This window comes from Buteo buteo, chromosome 4 (assembly GCF_964188355.1).
Source record: "Buteo buteo chromosome 4, bButBut1.hap1.1, whole genome shotgun sequence".
Classification (NCBI taxonomy): domain Eukaryota; kingdom Metazoa; phylum Chordata; class Aves; order Accipitriformes; family Accipitridae; genus Buteo; species Buteo buteo.
The window spans coordinates 10,835,599-10,855,999 of NC_134174.1; the positions used below are offsets into that span (position 1 = coordinate 10,835,599).

At 39.5% G+C, this 20,401-nt stretch overlaps 1 protein-coding gene across 5 annotated transcripts in view; it reads left to right on the forward strand.

The window, feature by feature from the left end:
• The first annotated feature begins 2,084 nt into the window (after nt 1-2,084).
• Nucleotides 2,085-20,401, forward strand: part of CACNA2D1 (calcium voltage-gated channel auxiliary subunit alpha2delta 1) — a 431,292-nt gene continuing 412,975 nt past the window's right edge. For all 5 annotated transcript variants that reach the window (XM_075024734.1, XM_075024736.1, XM_075024735.1 and 2 more), the window contains exon 1: nt 2,085-2,719. In XM_075024734.1, the coding sequence (XP_074880835.1) occupies nt 2,625-2,719 (95 nt within the window). In that variant the 5' untranslated portion in view covers nt 2,085-2,624. The remainder of the gene's footprint in view (nt 2,720-20,401) is intronic.

A 20,401-nucleotide genomic window follows, 5' to 3' on the forward strand; every position in this document is an offset into this window, starting at 1 on the left:
GTGCGGGCCTCTGGGGAAAGAACGGCTGGGAATTGAACACAAGCACTTTCCTGTTGAGCAGAGATGACATGGGCGAATGCTGGATCCTTCAGCTAGGGAAGGAGCCAGGTGGGGCATTTCCATCCTTTATGCTGAAGGGGTGTTGCCAAAGCGTTAATCCACCACTGTGTTGCCCACTGCGAGGCTGTAGGTGTTTTGGGGCACAACTAACAGAAGAACATCTAGTCTGTGGCTCTCAGCAGAGTTTAGGCATGGACTTGTGTCGACCTCCAGAGTCCTATCAAGGAGCAGAACCAGCAGGGCTTTTTTGAATATTCCTGTTCATAACTGAATTGATGTCCTCCTGGTACTGGCTAATGATACCCTTAAACAGTGTGGGGCCCCAAGAGCGAGGAGATGCCTTCAATTACACTCTAAGAAGAAAATCTGCCATGGCCTCATGCAACCTGAACTACTCCACATTTCCAGCCTCTTTCCCCTCTGCATTTCTCCAAACCTTTACTCCACTCCCCAACGCCTTCTCTCCACCCTGGATCTCATCTCGATACATCCTATGTGAAGCAGGACCTCTGCATCACATGCCCATGACTCTGCAGTTACCTGTCAGTCACAACTTGCAGCAGAGGCCATCGGTGCCTCTACATCCCTGTAGGAAAGCGGAGGTGCTCAGATGAGCAGTTACAGCTGAGTATCTGAAGTGATGTTGCCACTTGATGTGGCAAAACCGTAAAGCCTATGGAGACCTGCAAAAGCTGCGCTGCAGATACTCTTCAGACTGTTTGAGTCTACAGGCTGCAGTATCATTTTAGAAACTGCTATTTGAGACTTGCATCCAAACCCTGAATCCTACGTACTTACAGGTAGGTGGATAGGTGAAGACAACTGGGAGTTCTTCCCACCAGCTCCAAGCGCCAGCTCCAATCCAGAAACAATGTAGATGAGTGACTGCATGCTTTACAGATTGCAACTGAAATATCGTGCTGGCTTGGAGCCTGAGCAATGTGAACACTCAATTCTTCATTTGTGGATCTCAGCTTTGGTCCTTTTGCCACTTTAAAATAGAGATGAGCACTCTTTTGGTTTATAGAAATCGTTGTCAGTTAATACCTTCAAGATGATGGGACCCTTAACCACAAAGGATGTGAAAAGAACATGAACACTGGGTCTGCTCTTTCATTTTCACCTGTTGGGCTAATTAAATACATAAAAATATAACTAGAGTTACACAATTATATTCAATTAATTAAATAAAAATAAATAAACATACAAAAAAGAAAGAGAAACAAACAAACAAAACCAACAACCCGCAGATCGAAAAGAGAACAAAAGCTGTCACCGAACTTTTAACTGCTTTAGCAGATAAGCCAAGAAATACTTCCCTGGCTTACTTTCTCCATTTGCACAGAGAAGGTATAGTTGCCACAGAGACTGGTATACGTGAAGGTGGGTAAAAGAAAGGAGGGGAGAGGGAATTTGTCCTCTGAATTCTCAAAGGAATCTGAAATTAACGTCCAGGTTAGCGATGCGCCTGGGGGCGGGGGGGAATGAAGCCTGTGTGCTCCCAGCCCTGTCCCCGGGGACCCGCTGCCCAGAACCGCTTCGGGGACCCGCGGGGGGACGGGACCCTGCGGCGGGCGGCTCCGCTCCGCGGGTGCGGGGCAACCCCCCGCGGGTGCGGGGCAACCCTCCGCGGGTGCGGGGCAACCCCCCGCGGGTGCGGGTCGGCGGCGCGCTCGCCCCTCGGCGCCGAGGAGCGCTTCTAGAGCCCCCAGCGGGCAGGGCGACGTTTATTTAAGACACCGATGAATCCACGTTTTAAAAACGCAGCCCAGGCTGGTGGCACACGGCTGCTGCTTCAAGGGGAGGAGCGGCCCCGGGGTCGGGGGGGGGGTGGTGGTGGTGTGTGTGGATTAAAATAAGGCACGAAGCGTTTTTAAAAATAGCGTCCGGGCGGCGGGAGGTGCGGCACGCAGCCCCCCCGGGGGAGGCCCGGCCCGGGAGTTCCTGGGCTCCTTGTAAGGAGCGCGGCCGCCACAGGGCCCGGCGCCCTCCCCCGCTCCCCGCCCCGACTTTCCCCCGCCGCCGGCAGGGAAGGCAGGAGCCGGCAGCGATCTCCCAACTCTCTCCCCTTCTTTCCTCCTCTCCCTTCGGGAGCCCCCACCCCGCCTGCCCCTCTCTCCACCTCCTCCTCTTTCTGCTCTGCAATCAGGGGAATAAATCAGGGAAGGAGACACACACCCGCCCGGAGTGAGCGCAGATCTGTTACAAAAGTAGCCCTGATGGCGGCGGATCAGATGAAGCTGGAGCTGCTGCTGGAGTAGCAGAGAGTAGAGTCTCTCTCTCTCTCTCTCTCTTTTCTCTCTTTCTCCTCTTCCCCCTCTCCACCCACAGATCTCCATCGTTTCTCCTCCTCCTGCCCACCCTCGGCCGCGCTCCCGCTTCTCCCCGCACATCTCTGGGCTGCGCCTCCTGCGAGGGGGCGGGTGGGGTGGGGGGGGTTGGAGCGGAGGAGGCTTTAAAAAACAACAGGCCCCCCCCACGCCGCCACACAAGACAATAATTGAATTTATTATTATTGCCGCTTCGCCGACTTGGGGAAGGGGGATCGATCTTCGATCAGGAAGATGGCTGCTGGCTGGCTGCTAGTCTTTAGCCTGACACTTTTCCAGTCCCTGGTGATGAACCACTCCTCGGAGGGACCTTTCCCTTCTGCCACCACGTAAGTCCCCGCGGGGTCCGCGGAGGGGGTTTGGGGTCGGGGGGGGCTCCCCTCAGCGCCGGGGCGAGCGCGGCGGCGGCGGCGAAAATACAAAGGGAAATAAAGTAAGTCCGGGCGGAAAAGTGGCGGTGAGGGAAAACTGCGGGTTTTCGGCTGCTTGGGCTTGGGGGAAGAGCGATCGGCGGCAGAGGATGCCCCCGGGGTGGTCGCCGGGCGCAGGGCGGGGGGGGAGAGCGGCCCGGCGGGCAGGGCAAGGGCTGCGGCGGAGCCCCCCCGGCGGCGGAGCCCCCCCCGGCTCTCAAGGGACCCCCGGCGGTCCGGCCGGGCCGAGAGGAAAGTTTGGAGTTACACTGAGCCCGCCCCCTCCTCCCGCAAAGGTTGGTCCAGCCTGGCTGGAGCTTGAACGCTATTTTTTAAAACCCACCCAACAAACCCCAAACTTTCGCAATTTTATTGAAATTCACGCCGAAGGCGGATTTTCTCGCCTCTCCGCGGCAGGCAGGCGAGCGCGGCTGCGAGTTCGGAGGCTGTGCTTGAGCTCGCCGCTGCCCGGAGGCGTTCCAGCGCACGCCGCGACTATCGTGACAGTCGCGGGGTTTGTTTTCTGTCCGCGGTCGCCGGTGGGCTGTCGGCTGTGCGCACGCGTGGGCCACGCCGGAGGGGTTTTGGCGTGCTTAGGGCAGCGCAAGTGAAGAACTGTTTTCTTCAGCGTTGGCCTCGCAAATCGTTACTTCTCAAAAAAAAAAAAAAAATTTTTTTTCACCTTCGCGAGAGCTGGTGGATGCTCTCGGTGCAGGCGGCTTGCTGTTCGGCGTGGCCGTAAGATAGAAATCTTCAAAGCACCGCGTACTTATTAGCATGGAAGTGTCGCCCAGAGCAGTGCAAAGATCACATAATGAAAGCATGCCATAAAAGAAAGGCAAAAATAAGCCAATACATCACATGTGAGATTTGCCTACAGATTGGAAAAAAAAAACCCAAACAAAACCCACACCAAAGCACTATAGGCTAATGACCGTGTTTTCTTCCTTTTTCTTCTTTCTTCCTCACCTTATTATTTTATTTATATATTTTTTTTTTTTTTTGGAAGCACTTCCCTTAGTCCCTGTATCTGGGTTAAAGCTACCAGTAGGTAACTTTTAAGTGGATGACTCACTTTAATCCATTTTACATAAGAAAGACAGTGCTAACGGTAGTCTTCCCCATTGTTTAAGGCTGGGTAGAATTTATTGCCCTCGTTCGTCCTGTGCAGGAGGATGAGTTTACAGCAATTACCAGCAATGCATTTTCACCAATTCGTACTGCTGGGAGGTTGATATAATTGTATTCAGTTCCGAGTATCCGTTCCATTATGAAAGACTCAAAGGGAGGCTCGCACTGTTAAATGAAAGAAAGGAATACAAAGACAAGTGTAAAATAACCACTTAATATCGTCTAACTTGAATAAATATAGCCTGTCATTGAAGGGAAAATGATCTTTTAAAATATTCTCGTGTTGCAGTTTATAAAGATGTGCCACGTAGAAGCAAGAGTGACAAAATACAAAGCCGGGGCTTTGTAAGTCAGTGCTTCTCATGTGTTTGAGCTCCTGTATTTACTGTTTCTTACTGAGCTGGTAAGGTTGTCATACACAACCAATTACAGTTTATCCTCTACTTAGATTTTTCTAGTTTTAAAGGAGAAAGAAATATGGAACCTAGTGAGATTAAAAGAATACTGTAGAAAAAGAATATTGTATAATTTCAAATAGAAGTCTAGATCACTTTTTAGCATAACGTTACATGATATTTCCTTAAAACTGTTTTTGTCCCTCTCTCTCCATGTTTGCCAATTCCCTTCAGTCTTTACCTTTACTGCCAGTCATGATAATAAAAATTGTCAACGGGGAAACATATTATATAACTTTAATTATAACTATACCTATGATTAAGTAATTCAGAATATGATGTTAGTCAACAGCATTTCCATGTTCTACACAATCTACTTGCTCTTGGCTTTCTTTTTTCTCATTATTATTCCATTGAAATAGCGTAGAAACAATCCATAGCGCATGTCCATCCTTCATAGTAATGTTTCTCCTTTGAAATTAAATCAAAGTGCAAATAAGGCTTCGTTCATTTAGAAGACAGCACAACAGGTTGATGCAGGGAGAGCTGCTTTGCAAAAAGTAATGATGTAACAGGTGAAAGAGAAAACAATTTTTGGATTCTTTTTTAAGAGTCGACAGCGGTGTTTTGTTTCTTACTATAGATTACAAATGGGGAAGAACAAAAAGAAGTGACGCAAATGCCCTTAATGTGAAAGATTTTATATTTTAAGAATATTAAAAATAGGAACCACAGGAGAAGAGAATAAAGGAAAGAAAGGGTATTAATAATTGAAGCACTGAAGGTTTTCTGATATTATGTTCTTAGCTACCTTCTTTCTCCCCATTATTTTCAGTCTCTTTTTCTCTTAGTTAAAAAGTTGGTCTGAGGAAGCAGTATTTCCCAGCTGTTGTGGGAAAAATGTGCATATTCAGGGCTACATAGTTCACGATTTCATCAGCAACTCATTACTGTACAATCACTTTTCCTTCAGTCATCTCTTTCTTCTGCATCAGTAAATATTTTAACATGTGCTTTTACTAAAACATTCAGAAGTCCTTATCACCAATACAGTAGTATACAAGTACAAAAGATTTTTAGCAAAAAAATGCTGAAGATTTAAGCAATGCCTGTCTCATAGAATCTCAGCCATTTGATTCATTTTACTTCTCTGACAAGGCAAAAAGGCTCTGATGTATTTACCCAGCAATGTATGGAGAATCTCAAGTGAAGGATTGTGCTGTATGAAATGGGAGCCTTAATTTTTCATTGCAAATTTGTGCAGGTGGTATAATGGCATTTGTTGCTTCCTGTGTTGGAATATTTCACTGCAAATATCGAAGACTTTTCTTTAATGAACTATTTAAGTATAGCAGTAATTATGTCTTGATCTTTAATATAAGGCTTAGCTACTGATCGATATATATTAGGTTTCATTAAAAAGTATCATTTTCATTGTATCATGTATTAGGGATCTATTACGTGTTGGTACAGGATATCATGCTCTTACTTTTAACATAGCAACTCCAAGTACTTCAATTATACACACAGCAGGTATTTTGCACTTACATGAGAATATTGTTGCATATGGTACTCCTGTCACTATAACCGCACTACTGCTAACACAGTATGCAAAGCATTTCTTTCTTTGTAGCCATATATATTTATTTATCAACTGCACCTATACAGACTTAAGAAAAAAAATACTATTAAGTAAATGTAGTTTGTATGTTTCCTGATAAAGGTAGCATAGGACCCTCTCTCTGTTTTTTTTGCTATATTGCATCAAAACTGATAGTCTTGAGTTTAAAAATATGTTGTAATTCTTAAGTATACTTTTGACACTGTATGTCTTATCAGTGTTGATACTTTTACTGATAGTGAGTAATGGACGATATAAAGATGTACCTACTGCTTTCTGATGATAAACCTGTCTGTACTGATTAAAAAAGAAAAAACAACCAACAAAACAAAACAAATATTTTAATTTTGATAAACCCACGGATGAAGCCTTTCAATATGAATGGTACTGTTTCCGTAATTACATCATTCTGCATATAGCTTAATGTCTGTTTTTATTTTATATTCTCTCATTTTCCACCCCCACTCATTTTCTCTCTTTCCTTTACCTTTTATCCTTTTTTCCTCCACAGTCACCTGTTCTGTATGTAGAGGTTAAATTACACATTATATTCAAGATGGATCTGATACTTAGATAAATTGGTGTAAAACACCTGAGCATAAAAATAATATAAAGAGGATAAAAATAATATACATATGAACTTATCTATATATGTATGCTGGCAGGAAATTTTTAGAAAAGAAGTTGTGTATTCCCGTTTTTTATTTGTATGAATCATCCTTACTGTTTCCGTGTCATTAGGACAACTCAGGGAAGTCTGTATGAGTCATATGAATTAGGGCTTGCACAACTGGGACATTCGTATTTTTGGTTTCTGCGCAGGGACCTAACAAGTGTAGGTCTTGCTGAGAATGTAGTGGGGCTTGGTACACAGTGTCGCTTTTTATATCAAATCAGTGACCAAATGTAGATAGAAGATATTTATGATGTGTCCTTTTCATCTGTTTCTACTGTCAGACTCAGGGATTTTGACACATCTCATATACATATAATCTCATTTTTAGCATAAAGTCTGTGGCAGAAGAATGCCAATTTTATTGCTGATGTTAATTAGAAAAGACAGCTGCATTAATGGATTACAAAATATCAGGCTCCTTCTCATTTGAAAATTGTATTTTCCAATCTATTTAAAAATCTTCATTATTAGGAAAAAAAAAATCTGCTGAAGTGTACCTTTGTATCAGTGAATTGGAAAGAAAGCCAAAACATGCAATCTACTTAGAATCAGGGAAGTGCAATATCACCTCTTAGTGTTTTCTCAGCAGCACATGTCTGAATGCTGAGCATTACATGAGATGTATAAACTCACTGATATTTTAAAAAGTATTGCTCCAATCCATTCTTCTAGTTAGAAACATACTTAAAGATGAGTGCAAAACAGCTTGTTGATTGGTGTTGCTTTTGTGAGTGTCTCTGTACATGTGGTGGTGATAAATGCAAATTATTTGGATCCACAAAGCATTTTTCTGTTTTACATATTTTATGATGTAAATGCTACTTTTTTTTTTCTTTTTCGGTTTCCCCTCTTAGACATTTATACTGGGGCCTCAAAGTTAATGAATTCTATAGATTTACATTTTATTAACTATGAAAATTCAGCTGAAAACATCAAAACAGATACCGATCATGAGACAAAATTTCATTGAAATAAATCAGCATTGTAGAGGTTCTTGCCATCTTTCATTTTGCAGTGATGCTATTTTCAGAACTGCATTGCTCATACCCTGCAAAATGATTTTATCCAAGAATTCAGCTGCTAGAAAGAGAGCTGGAGCTTGGCAGCACATTAGTCTGAAATGTATTCATTGTTAAATAGAAGGCCTGTTGTACAGATCTTAAAAAATATTTATCTAGCAGAGCATTTTAAATTGATGGAAGCACGATCAAATTATTGTTACTTTAATCTTTTCTAACAAAGAAACAAAACAGACTATAGTTGTCCACTGATAACTGTGATCTGACATGCTCATGCCTTTATTTTTTCCCTTCTGCGAGAATCCTTTACCCAAGGTAGTATTATCTTCTAGACCAATGTTTGACTTAAACCTCTGCGAGACAGGGGATGCAGTTTGGGAGCATTTGAGTAGCTTAAGAGAAAAATGGCTCATTCTCTCTGTTGTTGACCATAGTAGAAGCAGAATTAGGCCCCAGACTGTTTTGTGCTTCTTTGCAGCAATACACGATCTTTTGATCCCTGTATGCTTGGGATGCACGTTGTGCTTAGAGTGCTTGTAAAGACCTCAGTGACAAAAGCTGATATTATGGACTGCAGAAAATGTTGTTTTCTAGTGCCTTGTTAAAATATCTGCTTTAACAGAAGAAAAGATTTACCAGAACACAAGGCTGGAATAAAATTGTTGGACCATATCTATAACTTGGTAAAGCCAGATGCCATACTTTATTTATGTCTTTTACAAATGCTGAATTGGACTTCTGGATAGAAAAAATGACAGCCCAGTGTCCTCGGTGTCCCAGTAAAACATATCTAGCACCTTGAAAATACACAGAACTTCAAATAATAATTGCATTTCTGCCCCCACCCCTGGGCAGCGCCTGTGCGTTGTGTCTTAGATCACTCTTAGCCCATTCTTTTCATTCCATCTACAGCTGCTGCGAGACAGGTATCAATGAATATTTAAATGATTTGCATTTAAGATTACAGCTCTGATTTATTTCTCTTGTCGCATCTATTAAACTGCTTGATCGCACTCAACTTTTCTCAAATATATATTGGGCAATGCTCTGTTCTGTAGGAACAGACCAAGAGCCGGATTTTGCATCGGTTGTACCACTGCTTACTGCAGCAAATTGCTCATTGCTATTACAGAGTGTTGTGATTCTTCTTTCCCTCCTGATTTCCAATAGTAAAAGAGAACTGGAATCAATATTGTTTGCCAAATATGATTTTTGCCAGGCAGTACTGTGTAATGCACACAGTGGTGATGCAGGAGTGGCTCACTTTTAAGGTGCAAATATGTAACACGGGTAGTGAAATCACTCTCAACTGCATTTATACTTCAGTGATGTTCATGGGTTTGTTATTCTCAATTTAGGGCCAGACTGTGCTGCATGTACCCTGAAATTAAAAAGTTCCATTGATATTCTCAGAAAAAAAATTCAGTGTAAGAGTGAAGATTTTCAAAATATGCCTCAGCACTTTTTAATAGCTAAAGATTAATGGCGTATGCATGCAGCTATTCAGCTCAAGAGGGATTTGTCTTTTCCTTCTTCAGTGCTTTCCAAACTATTTTTTGACCTACTCTGCTTTTAAGCAAATTCAACGTTTCACACCTTCCTTCCTCCCAGACTTAATAAGTTTTCAGGGTAAAATGTAAAATATACTCCCTCTTTCACAAGCACACTGTGACAAGAATATGGCTCGGTGTTTGGTAATGTTACACTAGTGATGTTAGAAGGACTGTGTTTTTTTGCTTATGTCCCTCCTTACAACACCTTTCTCTGCGTGCCAACAGCAAAACAATGACAAGGAGCCGAATTTCTGTTCCTTGTATAATTTTTGCTATTTATTTACAAAGATTCTAACAAGTTTATGAAAAAGATTGACATTATTTTGCATCAACAAATCAGCAGGCTTTTGCAGTTAATTACAGTAATTCAAAATCAGACTTTTTTTTTTAATCTGAGGCAGGCCTGAAGTACCCATAGAATATGAATGTGAAGTTATAATATTGCTGACTATTATAAAAAATGTTTTTTTGGATCTTTCACCCTCTTTTAAAATTACATTCTCACTCCCTCTCATTTGCGACTTGGTTAGGAGAAGAACGGTGGTCTGACTTTGTAACAGATTTTCTACATAGTGACTTAAGCATTTTTCATTTTTGAAATTTCCTCTGTTTCTCCAGAGCCAGGAATGTTGAGACAGGAATGCAGAAAGAAGAGGATTTTTTTTAAAGAATGTGTCCTATGGATCATATGGGCTAAGAATAATTTTTTGCACCGCAATCATTATCTTTAACATGGAGGTATATATTGGATCAGTGGTCCTTTTTTCAGCCCTCATGCATATAAAGCTTCAGTCGAAGTCTACGAGCAAAGACTCTCAAATTTATCCATTATAATAAATTCTGATTCACTTTTGACCTGATTTGTGAAGTAAATAAGAACACGAAGGAGTTGCTGACTCCACAGTCTAGTTTTTGTAGCAATCAGATGATAAATTATGTTAATTTTTATTTAAGGGAGAAAAGCTAGACTTGGTTCATCCAAATAATTTTCTAACTCAAGTGCTTCTGTTTCCTGTGTACAGCTCCCCACTAGACTGGTCTGAAAGCTTAAAACCTTCCCCAGCGATACAGTCTCTCCCTCCCTTATCTTTACTGGGATTTTTAATATATTTTGCTAACCATGGACTAAATCTTCTTTCAAGTAAGCATGAAAATAAAGTTATGAAAGTTCTCTGGGTAAGGGTGGCAGGAGTAAGGCCTAAATCAAGGCATGCCATTTTTCTCAATTGTCACTTTTAATACCGTGCTGCATTTTTCTTTCTGTGCCAAGGTAGTCTTAAGCAAACCAGTAAAAGGGAAGTTTTCTTCGTTCTTGGAACGAGTAGTAATTTGCCACACCAGGCTTATGTTGACTTTTGATTAGAAATTCAAACCTTTTCCATAGGAGGAAACTGAGCCACAGGGGCTGTTCTGCTGAAGATTATTAAGTGAAACATTTTGCAGTCTGTGCTGGAAAAGTCATGTTTATTGATACCACAGGAAGGAGGAAAGTAGTGAAAGAGAAATGACTGGAAGTATGAATTACAAAGTTAGTGTTTTTACTGTTCCTTCCCTGACTCTTACAGGTGAGTAACTTACTCCTGCACATGTAGATCCAATATCCCATTAGAGGGACAAGTGCAACAGTCTGTTAAAAGGCAAGTTTTGATTTATGATATTCTGAGGTAGACTAGTGGGAAAAATGGTTTATTTTGTAAATGGCTGAATTAACCCTCACAGTAATAATTTTCCCCCAATGTGGATTTGAATAGTCTATTTGGTACAGGTCTTCTGGATCCTAAATACAGCCCTATACTTGGAGGCAATACTCTTTACATGGGGGGTGCTCTGCCCTATGAGGTATATTGATACTTTGTTTTGTGAGTTTAATCCGGAAAAGTGGTGGTTTCTCATGCAGTTGTTAATGCAGGTGTTGCTTTTTTGCAATATATGGCTGACTTCTTTTAGTAGATTGAATTAGAATAAAATATAATACATTGTATACTGTTCTTAAGTAAGTATTTAGAATAATTCCTGCAGAGATTATTGAATGTCCATATTTTGTGTTAGCCTCATATGTAATTTTATTCTTTTTATATATGGATGTACCAAGTCCATTAGATTTTTTTTTCAAAGAAAGACAAGTTAAAGTGAAGAGACATACATGGGGGAATGTGTGGTGAGAGAAGATGGAAATTGAGTGAAGTAAGCAATGAGCTTTCTTACACCATCATCTTCTGTGGAAAGTTATTCTTCATTAGGATGGTTAGCTGTGTGTGTATTTCCCAATGCAGCGAGTATTTCTTGATGTGAGACTTTTCTCATAAATGAATTCAGTGGCACATATTTAAAAAAAAGAAAAAAAAAGAGTAGAAATAGAAGAGGTAACAAGCTTTTTTATTTACTTTTATTTAATCAGAAATATTCTGATTTTATTTTCTATGTTGTACATCCTGAATTGTGTGTATCTTGGCTGAGCTCTTTATCATTATACGTCTCTCTTTATTATTATTTGCCTCCCTTTAGCTGCCTTGCATTATTTCTTAAGTTTTGTACCTTAGTTTTCCACACTAATTTCTCTCAGTAAAGTAGGAAACTGCAGTATCTTACCATTTAGTCAAGCAAGGGTTTATTGTCAAGATTAATTTGTTAGCTAATGCCTCTAAAGCCCTCTGTAGTTGAAAAGTGTTGTTAAGCTGTTAAGCCTTGTTTATTAAGATGTGTGTTTGCTATATTCCCACCTTACCTCAGAAACTTGCATGACCAGACCTTTCGTGGATGGAAAATACCTCTGGTTTACCTGGTTCTCAAAGCTTTTTTTCCATAGAATCTTTGCAAAAAAAGTACCAACATATCTGCTTCTTTTGGTAACTTGATATCTGGGGAGTTAGAAGAAGTTAATCCCCACGATCTGTACTTCTTGGATGTACACAGATTGTAAAACATAAGCTTAACAGCATTTTTAGAAACTAACAGGAGTCAGCAAAAATCTGCAGACAGTATCGTGAAAAGAAGCCAGCATATCTGACTCATGCCAATGCTGCATGCTAGTTGCACTCCTTTGCCACATTGCAAATCGTTGTTCTCGCTGTCGAAAAATCACTTGGAGCTGTAGATGCCCAGTTTATCTGAAATTTGTACTGTGAATATTTTGTACTTTCTAATTAAAACAGAAGCAATAGGTGGGTACAATACTAGCCAAGGGCTCATGACACTTGAGTTCGTTACCTGATCTGCTACCCGCTTCTTTTGCGGCACTGGCTACTGCTGGTTTTATTCCTTCTGTTCCCATTTCTAAAATGGCAATGACACCCCAATTGTCATCCTGCTTGAATAAACGTATTGCATATTGCAAGATGTCCTGCTTCTGTAAGAAAGATGGTCATAAAAGTACATAATTAGTACTATTTAGGTGGTCCAGCGTCAACTTGTTTCCATTTATGGACTAGTAGCATGCTTAAGATGATCATTAGGAATCACTAATTACCTGATAATCACCAGGGCTGTTAAGATTTCAAGCAGGAGTAACATAGTTTTCATTGCAAATATTTTGGCTTGCCACAAACAGTAACAACAGAAGTGTAGTCTTTACTAATTTTTTTGTTATTTACCAAGCCACTTTTATTGCCTTAGCATCTTCTTGGATTAGACTTTTATCTCTTGTGAATGTATTTTAGATTATGTGGGTAGATATATAAGCTGGGAGAGGATCACTAATACGTGCAGGAACATCTCTTAAGGAGATTTCACTATACTATGCACATGGGGAAAAGCTTTGCAGTAACTGAAAGCAGAATCTGGTCCTTATAGTCAATTTTGACTGATTAGAAATACATGAAGGATTAATTGATTTATTGCATGACTAAGAGTATGGCTAAGGATATACTCTAAATGTCTTTGGAAATGATTAGGTACCCAATTTCATCCTTCTTTGCACCAGTGTAATTTCAGCAAAATGAGTATGAGTCCTGTATCTTTTAAATCCCGAGTGCAAGGATGAATCCACATAAAATAATTTCTGATTAAACACATACAGGTTTCATTGCAACAGAATGAGTCATCACTGTCAAGGCCTGATTGTAAAAATTATATAAATTAAAATGTAATACATGATCGTATTAGGCTATACAGAGAGAAATAGCAAGATATCAGAAAGAAACCATGCGTGATATCAGATGTGGTCATTTGTCTTCCTTTTAAATGATAAGCTCTGACACCACTTCATTGTCCGTGCCCCACTGAGCAAGTGTCCATGTAAAAAAGAACTTCTTAATGTGCCGGAAGGCATCGAAAAATGTTCCCCCAGATTAGGAACAAACACAATTTTATATAAGTATGGAATTGTAAGGAAGAAATACTTTACTTTTCAAAATACTGCAGCGTCTAGTAATGTGCAGGATAATTGTAAGTGGCTTTCACAAATTTACTTTTTTGTGGCTTTTGTTTTTTTCTTAAGCAATTAATTCCAGAGCTCAGCACTGCAATTTGGAATGGTAGGAATGATAGAAGTAATTTATTTTAACCCCTCATTATGCACAACCGACTAATTTGTTCATCTTCTGGTATGAAATCTTTATTTTTCAGGTAATTAGGTTTAAAATCAGCAAGAAATTTACAGACAAACTTTGTATTTTTTTTCCAGTGAAGCTGGGTTTACACTGAAAGATGATATTGGTGCTTTATGGGGACATGAGGTGAAATTCTGAAGTGATAGCTGTTTGCTATTAGAAGCACTCAGCCAGTATCATTGCTCAACTGCTGTGTAGATGTTCCGCGTATAGATACACTCTCCCCGTCTGCAAAATTAGGATTGAAAGCATCCATCACTTCCTTGCATGGATGGTGAGAGATACAATTAACAAATGGCCGTAAAGAATACTGTAGTGGATGTATTGAACAATACTTTGCTTGCAGATATTTTGCTGATAGTGATTTTTCCTTTCATAACTCCATTTATTTCTAGACTAAAATACTTTTATGGCCTGCAAGGTAGTTTTGCACAAAAATGCTCAGTAATTCTTGTAGATATCCATGCTTCTGCAAACACCTTATGTATTCAGTAGTAATGCTTTCAGCTTTGCAAGCACAGATTAAGCATCGGTGATTAAGTATTTTGTTCCACATATCTAATTACCTGGGGCTCTATTTCTATTTAGTGAATAGTATTCTACTCTAGAATTGTCCCATTACTCTTCGTGGAAATAATCTGTTTGTAGAATAAAGCGCTGATCACTCTTTAAAAATTCTAAGTTAAAAGTAAGTTATCTGATTGTAAAGCTAAACACTTGAAAACTAGGAAATGCAAGATATTGAAATTGCCTTATGGCCTTAAATTGTTTTCCTTATACATCTTCATTGTGTTCCTGTCTTCAGTTACAAAATCAACCATTATTTTTTCTGCTGGAAAAATGTTTCACTGAGGATATGAAATAGATATACAAGGGCAGAATTATGCTTACATGTGCAAAAATGCAGATGAATTCTTATTTTGGTTATTTGACTTAACAGCTTTTATGATTTTGACTTAATAAGTTTTTTTCTATAGCCAATTATTCAAACTGCAACTCCAGTGTAAGACTAACATGACAGGTGGATTTTGTAGGTAACTTTGGTAAAGCTGCAAAGGGCATACTTTGTCTCTGGCAGTGAAAACCTAGTAAAAACTTTCACTACCTGGAGAGATTGCTGAAGCATCTGCCACTGAGAATTGAAAGTGAGGTATTAGCTAAAAGTTATTCTTTGAACCCAAAAGCTATGGTAAAGGTACCCTATGCAAAGAGATGTTTCTCAGATATGAGAGATGGATGTTTTCTATTGCTAGGACATTGTTTCATAGCAAAAGGACAAATCGCTGGCTGATCCTGGGCTTCTTATGCTGTGCAACTTCAATAACTGGTGCAGCCTTTCACTGGGCAGGAATTATTTCCTAGCTGGGATTTTTCCTGAAAATTAACAAATGGGAAATGTCAGCAGTATACCTCAGAGATACTGACCGTTCTAGTTACCTATGTGGGTAAGAAGCTCATGCTTCTTGTGTGTCTAGCTCTATATTTAATCTTGTAGTGATTTGGGATCAGCCATATCCAAATTTAAGAGATTTCACCAATACCTGCAATTGTAGAGTTCTGGTGTACCAGATCCAGATTTCATATACTGACACTTAATGGCGTGTATTTGGATAGAACTTATTCAAGGCTTTCTTAATGGCCAAATAGATAACCTGCAAACCAGGGATCAACTGCAAAATGACTCATTCAAAGACTGCTTAAAATAAAGTAGTTCTTCATTAACTACAATGGAACATTCCTACAATATCTGCAGAGTAATAAAATGAACCTGTTTGTTTTTTAAAACCTGCAGTATTTTAAGTGTATTTTAGTCCAAAGTCGTTAAACAAATATATGATAGGCAAATACAGACTGTATAAGGTACAAAGTTTTGTTTGTTGTTGTGGAGGGGAGCTTCTAATTCAACAGTAATTTAGATAGATTCCAGTCTGTGGTTTGTTACTATGTGATTTGATACAGACACACACCCTCCATGTGACTTTTCTTTCACCTGGGAAAATTGGATAATGAACTAATGAAGGTTTTCTTGGCTGATAATGCTGTCTATTTTCAGAATGGAGCAATTACACAATCTTTTTAGCACTCAATGTCTATCTAAACAAAATCAATGCAAAAATAAGGGCTATTTACAGTGGAGTATTGTTATTTTACATTGTTTGTGCAGTTCTCTGAGAGTCTGAAATGATGCTGAAATGATACAGTAAAAAAATTCTCAGGAGCTTTAAAACCAGCAGTTTAATGGCCCCCTGATTTGTCTCTCAACTGAAGTAATTCACCACTATTTGTCTGCCTCCATACAAATGTAATGCCTTATCATTGCTACGGTTACTTTTTTTAGAAGAAAAGATCACTCTATGCATCTCAAAACTAGACATGGTTTGAATTCACATGGTTTCAAAGTTGTAAGTTAGGGCTGGATTAAAGTTTCCAAGCTGTTTATTTACAAAAATAAAACAGGAGTTTCAGGGTCTGTTTTTTCTATTCTTATCCAGTTTTCTCTTTCCTCTGTGAATTCTTCAAAAGGGCATAGAGAATTGTTTGGACAGTGCTTTCAAAATGTAAATGCTGTGTAAGTGCTGATTTTTGCTATTACATATCAGAGCAGAATAAAAGTCTGAATACAAATTGCTTTTAGAATTATGGTAAAGGTGAATGCCTACTCAGGCTATCAGCTGCTTCACAGACTTAAACCTACAAATTAAGGTAAGGAAATTTCAGATTAAATATACACAATAGCTTGATAATACAAATAGGTAGCTTGTGGATTCATTCTCTAAAAGTTTTCTTGGTGCTTCTGAAGCTTCTAAATTTGTACTGAAGAGAAATCTGAAAAGCAAAAGCTCTCTCCTGTATTACTTGGGAGCTGGTTAGTACCTTTTCCATTCCTTAACTGTTTTCTTTCCAACTGTTTTATTACTAAAAAATTAAAAAAACCCCACAAAACAAATCAAAAACCTTTTAATTTTTAAGTTCACTTAGAAGGCAGAAGTATGGAATGGTGTCATAATATGACTCTCAATAAAACATTTCTACTGTAGACTTTGACTTTCAGATTTTTGGAACAAGTACTGCATTGCTAGTTCATCTGAAGGAATTATCACTAAATGATTCTGGTACAACATATTCCATGGAAACATTCAAGGTCAGGCTGGACGGGGCTCTGAGCAACCTGATCTAGTTGAAGATGTCCCTGCTCACTGCAGGGGGGTTGGACTAGATGACCTTTAAAGGGCCCTTCCAACCCAAACTATTCTATGATTCTATATTTTCTTACTTGATTTTCAAAGACTTCTTTCAGTAGAAGATTTGTGGATAGTTTTAAAGGCTTCTACATATGACATCTTTATTGCCAACAAAATCCAAAGAAGTATGTGATCATCACTGTGATGATGACTTACGTCCACTTCTGTCTTAGGTCACATCTTTTAACAAAATTAAGCTTGGCCTTTTTTGTTATGCTATGGGACAAAATAATGCTAAAGCTGCATGGAAACCGCCTGTCATCCCTGATTTTTGTGTGGTGGTAAAAGAATTTCAAGAAGTCATAGAAATTATGTACAGAAAGGAATCTATTGAATCATTTATTATCTCTCTGATGCATTCCTGAATATGATTTCTAATATGGCTGAATTTATTGTATACCATTCAATTTAATATATGTGAGTGATGCAGTATCTCAGAGCAGGTGACTGTTCCTCTATACAGACCTCAAACAGCAGCAGTGCATGCATCATATACGTGTGTCTGTTCTTATTAGCATAGTACTGGGAAGCTCCAACCAAGAAACAAAACCCATATTATTATGGATTCTGTATGGCAGAAGCTTATGAGACACAGGTCTTTAGACAGAAAGTTTGGCATGGAAACAGCATCCCTAGTAATGATAAAGCAATACAGTTTATGTCTCCTGAGGGTTTTCTCTGATCATACCTGTAGGGGAACAAATAATGGCAGGGGTAATATTATGTATACTAATGTGTGTGCACCTCTAACATAATGCAAGACAGCCAAATCACTTTCTATAATTTTTTCTCTTATGTGTTCATTACTGTTATCAATGTAGAACAGACATACTTGTAATGCAGGCAGACGTTAAAAGGTTATACAGTTTAGTACCCAAGAGAATGGTATAACCTCTGCCATAGTTGACACCATTAGTGACAGATAGGACAGAACAGTAGTTTGTCCAATACTTAGTACAAGGCTCTTAAGTCTTTTGTAAATGTGTGTTGTCACCCTTTAGGACTTCATAAAACTTCATACATCTCTCTTATCATTCTTATCCTGCAGATGTTTTTGCATGTGAATATTTCTGGACAGTCCAGTTGTGCTACAAATAGTAAAAAAAAAAAAATATTTGTAGGACTGGGCACAGCTAGTTTATTATAGGAGTTAGATGCATTAATTTATTACAGTACCTATAGTATGGTCCTGTTCTGTCTTCGGACTATGGTCAGTTGAAGACACTTAAATTTCTGTATCTCAGCTTCAATGAATTCTTGCCAGCTGTTCAGGCTGACATCCTCTGTATGAGTACACTGGGGTTGTATTGGTTTTGATGGGAGTAGTGTGCGGTATGTTTTAACTGTTTTAATAAAGCTTTGCCTTATTTCTATGTGCTAGCACTATTATTGATACAGTATTATGCTTTCCCATTATGATGTATGGTAATAACTAGTAGGGTATTCTGTAACTGCAGAATTACAAATGATTGAATATTAATCTACAGGATGTCCAAAGAAAAAAGCACTAAGCTTTTAAAAAATATAAACTGTACTTCTAAATTTATAAAGTCCTTTTATAAACTGCTAGTAACTGTGTGACCTTAGGCATATCACATGGTTATCTTTGCCTTAGCTAATCGGTCTGCACTGTGCACATCATTACCGCTCTGCACCAAGCCAGGCACAACGACTTGCTCTGGATCTGATTTCCAGCAAGTAGTGAATCATTTAATCCTCTGTCTTTTAAACTATGGGGGAGATGCATGGATGTAGATTGCAAAATTCATGTTGATGTCAGTAAAGCCGTAATTTTGCCCTATACAGTTTGAAGTTATTTCTGTGACAGTAAGGTACATGGAACTACTGCATGCATGTATTGATCATATGCAAATTTCCTCCGCGTGCCTTTAGATCTTTATTGAGCTGAATGGAAGTTCATTATTTTCCATGTGTTTTGATATTCATTTGCCTCTTGCCTCTGTATAATTAAAGTTAATATCTACATAAACATTAGTTATGTACACTCAACAGATGAGCTAAGTGTAACTACTGACTAGTGGTTAAAACTAGCTGGTAGGCAAATAATTAGGGTTACTTTTGGGAAGATTCAGAGGTATTTGTGCAGTTGCTGTCTGTGCTGTGTCTCCAAACTGAAACATCCACATTTATGAGTATTTAATATCTTTCATCAGGACTGAACATTTTCTCTCACCCAAACATGCACATCATTAATTTTTAACAAATAAATATGCATTTCATCTGCTATTGATGGGAAAAAAAGGCACTTTTTTGTCTGCTTTCTGAGAAAGTAATAGTTACTGAAACTTAAATGAAGCTTGGCCGGTAATAGATAGAGTTTGTTGGACACTGGGGAATACTTAAAGGCCATTTGGTTTCCCTTTCCAAAAAATGATGTGGGGAATCTGGTGAATCAGATACTGCCTAAAAGGTTACTTGGATTGTCATGATACGGATCAGGGAAAGTGGAGTGAAATTTGGTTTCTTTGTTTAGGAAATGCCATGTAGCATTCAGAAAGGGGTATGTGTGTAAATTTAAAAAGCATGATTTTCCCTACTTCCCCAGCAGTGCTATTTCTTTGTCCCTAATCTGTATAAACCCAAATATTTCTGCTTACTGGGAGATTAAAAATTTGAAAGGAATGGTGCACCTCAGGTGGGAGGAAGGCAGCATCCACGTCTTGGAAGTAAGCTCCTGCTACGGCTGGATGCCCTTGCATTTGAAATGCAGTACTCTTATTCTGTTTAAAACAAAGGGAGGGATCTGAAGCCTTTACAATAGGATTGTTTTATTAATTGGTTGCATAGTGTTATTTAAAGAAACCTATGTGATTTTCCTGTTGTTACGTTCGCATACGTATCTACAAATCACGAGTATAGAAAGAAGTGCTGTCAGATTAGCAAACGGGAAGCAGCCTGGATTCAGACAGATGCCAATCAAAGCCAGAAAGCCCCTTTCCAGTGACACAGCTGAGCACGGGGAGGAATATTCGCCGGAGTTCGCTTTGGAATGAAAATGTTGCTGTGAAGGCCTGGCGCTTTCAGCTAAGGAGTGGCAGGGAGAGGGATCCACCTGAGGAGCACAGGTTTGACACAGTTGGACTGCATCCAGCTTTGAGCATCGCTCTGGCTTCCCGCGGGAAGCCGGAGTCGCTGATAACTAATGAGGTCCATACCCTGTTCGGAGCGCTCGCTGACAGCATGTCACAGGGCAGCGGGGTAATATAAATAATAAGATTTTCCTCTGTTTTCTTTATTGCTCTTTGTTGCTTTTATTTTTAGCTCCTTGCTACGAGAGATGGGTCTCTGGATTGCTTGCTCTGGTGCACACACTTTCTTTTTCACTGCCTGTCTGTCTCTGTCTCTTGACAGGTGTAAGGAGGATCCTAAATATAGAAGCCACCCATCAGTTGGCTT